The sequence below is a fragment of the Coregonus clupeaformis genome, unplaced genomic scaffold (assembly GCF_020615455.1).
Source record: "Coregonus clupeaformis isolate EN_2021a unplaced genomic scaffold, ASM2061545v1 scaf1854, whole genome shotgun sequence".
In the NCBI taxonomy this organism is placed as follows: Eukaryota; Metazoa; Chordata; class Actinopteri; order Salmoniformes; family Salmonidae; genus Coregonus; species Coregonus clupeaformis.
Genome location: NW_025535308.1, coordinates 4,681 through 12,147, shown reverse-complemented (window position 1 = coordinate 12,147; position 7,467 = coordinate 4,681). Strand labels below are relative to the sequence as shown.

At 42.3% G+C, this 7,467-nt stretch overlaps 1 protein-coding gene across 1 annotated transcript; it reads left to right on the top strand.

Moving 5' to 3' along the window:
* The first annotated feature begins 1,486 nt into the window (after positions 1 to 1,486).
* LOC121562539 (E3 SUMO-protein ligase ZBED1-like) lies at positions 1,487 to 4,147 on the top strand. The gene is made up of 2 exons (XM_041874775.2): positions 1,487 to 2,975; positions 3,130 to 4,147. The coding sequence occupies exons 1-2, from the start codon at positions 1,795 to 1,797 to the stop codon at positions 3,794 to 3,796; spliced, it is 1,848 nt and encodes a 615-aa protein (XP_041730709.1). The 5' UTR covers positions 1,487 to 1,794; the 3' UTR covers positions 3,797 to 4,147.
* Positions 4,148 to 7,467: the final 3,320 nt, after the last annotated feature.

Here is a 7,467-nt window from a genome sequence, read left to right as displayed (position 1 = left end):
GAAATTGAGCAAGTTGAGGTGACTAAACTGCTTGGAGTAACCCTGGATTTTAAACTTTCATGGTCAAAAAATATTGATACAACAGAAGCTAAGATGGGGAAAAATATGTCCATAATAAAGCGCTGCTCTACCTTCTTAACCACACTATCAACAAGGCAGGTCCTACAGGCCCTAGTTTTGTCACACCTGGACTACTGTACAGTCGTGTGGTCAGGTGCCACAAAAAAGGACTTAAGAAAATTGCAATTGGCTCAGAACAGGGCAGCACGGCTGGCCCTTGGATGTAAACAGAGAGCTAATATTAATAATATGCATCTCTCATGGCTCAAAGTGGAGGTGTTGATATGTTGGGTGCACCGAGCTGTCTGTTTGAGCTACTGGCGCACAGCTCGGTCACCCATGCATACCCCACAAGACATGCCACCAGAGGTAACTGATGCAAGTAGTACAATTAGATTTAAAAAACAGATTTAAAAAAACACCTTATCGAACAGCGGGGATTGTGAAGCAACACAAATATAGGCGCAGACACATGCATACACACACACACGATAACATACGCACTATACACACACGTACACATGAATTTTTGTACTGTAGATATGTGGTAGTGGTGGAGTAGGGGCCTGAGGGCACACAGTGTGTTGTGAAATCTGTGAATGTATTGTAATGTTTTTAAAATTGTATGAACTGCCTTAATTTTGGAAGAGTAATGGGGATCCATAATAAATACAATACCCAGATGAAGAATAAGACACTATTTCAAAGAATAAGACACTATTTCAAAGCATAGTACATGTAATGTTAGCCAAGTACAATGTAATTACTAGTTGTTACACAGGATTTAGCCAATTAAAATTAAGTGTATCTTTAGGAGTACTTGTAATTAATGTGTACAGTACATTACCCATCCTGACAACCTGGCCCTCAATTTAAAGCTTGTGGAAGTGACATCCAAGTGGGAGAATAAATACACTAGTACACCACAGAGTATCTGTATAAGAAAATCATTCAGAGCACACTCTGCTGCCAATCACAATGTAAGGTGCGACATTTTGCGGGTGTGGAGAGCTCGTTAGAGGATAGAGAAAGCTTGCATTGAAGAGCTGGGCATCGTGTTATGACCTGCATTATCTGAATTAGGCCCACAGAATTATACCTACGGAGGAGCGGCTTCTATGGAGGAACTTTGAATGTCTGAACTTCAGAGTTGGTTTAACGTTGGACCAGAGCAGATGTTAGCTAGCTAGCTAACAACCTTGTTTGTGCAGTGCAGTGTAGCACTAGAATTAAAAACAGGTCGTACCTTTTTGTCGTTAATAAATCCAATGTGAAACGTGGTGACTATAGTATCATTAACTAGCATTGAAAAAGTTCATCCATTCTTCTCAAATTAAACATATCTCCCTAATTTCTGAATCATGCTTGTAACGTTGTCAGTAGGATACAGTAACCTATGCTTCAGAGGGGAGGAGCAGGTAGTAGTGATGGGTCATGCGCACAAGCATCGGCTCTGAGAGCCGGCTCTTTGTAGTGAATCAGAAGAGCCGGCTCGCATCGAGTGAGAGCCGGCTCCCAGTTTTTTGCCCATTCGCTGCTTAGGTTTCACTTTCACAGAGGTCTGTTATGATTGGCCAGCATGGCGACCAGCATGCGGCATTCACGTGAGAATTAAGGATGTGTAAACAGAGAGGGGGCGGGGCAGACACACCACTTGACTCCACTGCAAGTGAAGAGAGAGACAGAGCGGACTGAGGAGCGTGTGTGCGTCTTGCATTGTCGTGTCGTTTAACTATGAGTGACACTAGAAAGCGAAGCAGCATCTGGCTGCAGTTTAAAGATATTGGGAACAAGAAAGCAGAGTGCCTTCACTGCAAAACGAAGGTCACTATAAGAGCAGGTTCCACCACAAACCTGCATAGACATACAAGAACTGTCCATCCTACAGTGCAGTTAGAGGAGAGAGGGCAAGCCAGCTCACCATCTACTGATCCTGGTGTGTCTCATACCAGAACAACAGCTGCTGTAACGTCTACTGCCATCCCCATGCGTGCAAGTATAACCTCTCCTACTGCAACTCAAAGCAAAATAAGTCAGTTTTTACCTAAACTGATGACCCCAGCCAAACAGCACAGTATTGATGATGAGTTGGCTAAAATGGTAGCTTCTGATTTTCAACCCTTTTCCATTGTGGAGGACAAAGGAATGAAAAACTTTGTCAAAGCCCTAAATCCCACATACACTCTACCCAGTAGAAAAACACTTTCCCAAACAATGATCCCAAAACTATATGACACAGAACGTGCATTATGGCAAGAAAGGGTGACAAAAGCTCCATCAGTTTGCCTGACAACTGACTGCTGGACCTCCAGAACAACCTGCTCTTTCATGTCTGTCACTTGCCACTTTATTGAAGATTACAAGATGACATCTTGCCTTCTGGACTGCTTCGAGTTCACCGACAGACACACTGCAGAAAACTTGGCAGTGGAGCTACTAAGAGTGGCAAAAGAGTGGCAAGTAGAGGACAAAGTGGTGTGCTGTGTGAGTGATAATGCTGCAAACATCACCAAAGCCATAAAAGTTTTGAAGTGGACCCATCACCCATGTCTGGCGCATACACTAAACCTGGTGGTTAGAGATGCTCTGAAGGTGATCAAAACAACCGTGGATAAGGTGAAGGCTGTTGTGGAGTTTTTCCACAAAAGCACAGTAGCAGCACAGAAGCTAAAGTCCACACAGCGCCAAATGGGGATTCCTGAACTGAGGCCCAAACAAGAGTGTGCCACCAGGTGGAACTCAACATTTGATATGTTGAAACGAATGCTTGAAATAAAAGATGCCATCATCTCCACCCTGGCCCTCATCAACGCATCTATTGAGCCATTAAGCCAAGAGGAATGGGAGCTGGTGAAAGAGGTCTGCGCCGTCCTGCAACCATTCCAGGAGGTGACTGTGGAGATAAGTGCAGACAGGTACCTAGAACCATTGAAGCATTGTTTTCTCTACTACTATTCAGTCACTATTATACATTGCAAACACAACACATACAGTATAATGCATCACGTATAATATGCCACATACTTTTAAAAAACTAAATTCTAAAAGTTGCTGTTTTCTCTCCTTCAGCTATGTCACAGCCTCGAAAATGCTCCTGCTTTGCAAAGGTCTGCAGCTGGTGACAGCCGAGAACCAATGGACAGTAACTGTGCAGAAAGTGAAGGAATTAGTTGCAGCTCTTTGTTCAGCCATGGACCGCAAATTTCTGCGGATGGAGTACAACACTGTCCTTTCAGAAACTACCTTATTGGATCCAAGGTTTAAAAAACTTGCCTTCAGTGATCGTAGAGCTGTTGATGAAGCTCTTCAGAGGATTAGTGCAGCAGCAGCAGCAAAATGCACCCCCAGCAGCCAGCCAGCTCCACCATTACAGGGCCAAGTGGAGGAGGAGCAGCAAACCTCTGCTGTTTGGAGGCTTTTTGATGACAGAGCTACAGGAGATGCTTCAAGGAGAAATCCGACAGCTGATGCTATAATGGAGGTGAGGAGCTACCTTGAGGAGCCCCTCATCCAGAGAGCAGAAGACCCACTGAGCTGGTGGCAGGCCAAGGCCTCAGTCTTTCCACTCCTGGTGAAGGTGATGGAGGGGAGACTATGTATTGTTGCCACATCAGTTCCTTCTGAGAGAATCTTCTCCAAAACAGGGCAGATACTCACGGAGAGGCGAAATCGTATCAGGCCTATCAGCCCATCCAAGCTGAGGCATCTGATCTTCCTGAATGCCAACCTGCCCTGAGGACTAATGCTGTTTGCTGGAGTTTGGTTCTGGTTTTGATTCTGTTCTGTGGATTTGTTTGAAGTTTATTGTTAATTTGTGCAATAAAAAAGTTTAATTGAAATAAACAAATGTAAGAGTGGTTTTGTCACAGAATAAATGCACAGAATTAGGCATTATAAGGTCTCTCATAAAAACACTGAAAGCAAAAGGGTTTTCAACACATAAACCATGATTTTTTTTCAAAGTTAAGGTAAAATATAGGCTACAAAAGATCCTAAATAAAGAGCCGTTCGGGAGTCGAAAGAGCCGGCTCTTCTTTGGGAGCCGAGTCAAAAGAGCCGGCTCTCAGAAAAGAGCCGAACTTCCCATCATTAGCAGGTAGTTTCCACATGCACACCCACTGGCAAAGATTTCCATTCCAGCTGGCAGGCAGAAACTGGAATACGTTTCTAGAGTGAGCTTTGTTGTAATTTTTGTGGGACTGGAAAAAAATACCCGGAAAGTAAAATAAGGTTATTACCTGGATTCCATGATTTTAAAATAACTGCTGTTCCTGAAAAGTATAGAACACTTTAGTTTCCGGTTCTTTTTAACGTTATTTTTCGGTTCTGTTCCCTGAACCGGTTCCAACCCTAGATAAATTATTTGGATGTAGGTCATGCTTAGCCTAATAAACTATAAAGGGAAATAAATTGCTACAGTTTACACTTTTTCAGTAATTTAATGAAATGTTGTAATCTGATCTCGGAATGCACGGACCGTTAGTAGTGGGGGAACAGGAAGTTCCGGGCAGGCGGGCACCATTCTTCACAATAAAGAAAGCGCCTGAACTGTGCAGTCAAGAAGATAACCTTTGTGTCCGTTTCTATTTATTACTAGAGGTATGTCATAGCACGTTTAAACTTTCTAATGTTGAAAGAACATGTCATACCATGCTAGGTAACACATCCGTTAAGGTATTATCACGTTTGGTAAAGGTTTGATGTGTTATTTTTGTGTCAAACCAAGTGAAGAACGTGATAAAAACTATTTTACAAGTCACATAGCTAGAGACTTTGGGGTTGTCTGAGTGGATGTACATAATTTTCTCATGGTAATTTCATAAATAATCAATTTATTTGAGATTTCTGTATTTGTTTAGCATATTATTGGTTTTGTGTAAAATTCCCAAGCTGGTAAAATGGCGGCTACTCTCGGTCAGCGTCAACAGACTTCAGTGAGGACAGTGCGGGTGCATCAGATAGAGACAATTTCACGGTCGCACTACTGTTTTGAAGCAGAATGTAATGATTATCAGTTTTCTACATGTGTACTAATATTCAGACACATTCTGTTGTTTCTGTCTTTATCAATAAATGTTGCTATGGTGTGAACAGGAAATACAATTGGTTTTTGATTGAAGTAATACAGTGAAGACAAGGTTTAAGGAAATTAGCACATAGTGCTGTCTATGACAAACTGTAACCTTGTACTAAATGGATTTTGAGTCATTTATGCGTTTATCTACTATAGGTTAGGTATTAGCTCAAAAGTATTGTGGAGCTCCTGCACCTTAATATAAACAGTACCGGCACCCAAAATGAGTATTAGCACCTATTTCAGTCCAAGTCAAGCACTGAATTAGATAATTGAACAAGAAAAAAGTGAAAATATTTTTAGAGTATAAAGAAAGTGGCAGAACTGTCAAGACAATAACTTTTTGTATCTGATTCTCTTTATTACTACAGGCCGATTCAGGTAAGTCTGAGGCTGGTAACATCAACAGTGAGGACAAACCCAGCCTGCCTCTCTCCTTCCACACTGAGTCCAAACCTACAGTCACTGGGTCCTGATTGTTAGAGTGGAGCCCAGTTTACTGCAGGATCCAGAGATGGCATCAATGAAGCTGGAAGACTGCAGTCAAACACTGGAGCTGAATGTCAACATTAAAGATGAAGAAGAGGAGAAGAAGATTGGGAAATCTGTTTCTCACGGTAAGAGCAGGTTCTATCTAACTAAGTTTGTTGGACATGATTTGGAAAGGCACACACCTGTCTATATACAGTGCATTCGGAAAGTATTCAGACCTCTTGACTTTTTCGACATTTTGTTACGTTACAGCCTTATTGTAAAATTGATTAAATTGTTTTTTCCCCTCATCAATCTACACACAATACCCCATAATGACAAAGCAAAAACAACAACAACTGAACAATCACATTTACATAAGTATTCAGACCCTTTACTCAGTACTTTGTTTAAGCACCTTTGGCAGTGATTGCAGCCAAAGTCTTAATGTGTATGACGCTACAAGCATGGCACACCTGTATTTGGGGAGTTTCTCCCATTCCTCTCTGCAGATCCTCAAGCTCTGTCAGGTTGGATGGGGTGCGTTGCTGCTCAGCTATTTTCAGGTCTCCAGAGATGTTCGATTGGGTTTAAGTCCCGGCTCTGGCTGGGCCACTCAAGGACATTCAGAGACTTGTCCCGAAGCCACTCCTGCGTTGTCTTGGCTGTGTGCTTAGGGTCGTTGTCCTGTTGGAAGGTGAACCTTCACCCCGGTCTTGAGATCCTGAGCGCACTGGAGGAGGTTTTCATCAAGGATCTCTCTGTACTTTGCTCCAATCATCTTTCCCTCGATCCTGACTAGGCTCCCAGTCCCTGCCGCTGAACAACATCACCGCAGCATGATGCTTCCACCACCATGCTTCACCATAAGGATGGTGCCAGGTTTCCTCCAGACGTGACACTTGGCATTCAGGCCAAAGAGTTCAATCTCGGCTTCATCACACCAGAGAATCTTGTTTCTCATGGTCCGAGTCCTTTAGGTGCCTTTGGCAAACTCCAAGCGGGCTGTCATGTGGTTTTTGCTGAGGAGTGGCTTCCGTCTGGCCACTCTACCATAAAGGCCTGATTGGTGGAGTGCTGAAGAGATGGTTGTCCTTCTGGAAGGTTCTCACATTTCCATAGAGGAACTCTGGAGCTCTGTCATGACCATCATGTTCTTGGTCACCTATATAGACAGTTGTGTGACTTTCCAAATCATCTCCAATCAATTGAATTTACCACAGTTGGACTCCAATTAAGTTCTTGAAACATCTCAAGGATGATCAATGGAAACAGGATCCACCTGAGCTCAATTTCGAGTCTCATAGCAATGGGTGTGAATACTTATGTAAACAAGGTATTTCTGCTGTTTTATTTTTAATACATTTGCAAAAATGTCTAAGAACCTGTTTTCACTTTGTCATTATGAGGTATTGTGTGTAGATTGATGAGGATTTTTATTTATTTAATCCATTTCAGAATAAGGCTATAACGAATCAAATTGTGGAAAAAGTCAAGGGGTCTGAATACTTTCCGAATGCACTGTACATATCCAAAAGTGGACCTAGAAGTTTGTCCTTAAATATCTATTGGGAGCCCATCTGGACCTTCCGCTTTACCTCCCTTCAGATTGAAAATAGCATCAGATATTTCAACACCATCCAATTCCTTTTATCAGATCCAAATGAGTGTCTTCTGAAATAGAGGGAAAATCAAGACCTGACTAGTTCAGTTCTCAGGAGATTCAGAGTTGTAAAGTGTGTTGTAGTAGGAAGCAAATGTTTGGTTTATTTCTACAGGATCCATTGATAATTGTCCTTGTAAATTATGAATTGAATTAAAGGCTGAATTTGACTTCTTAATGCGCCAGGCCAGCAATATAC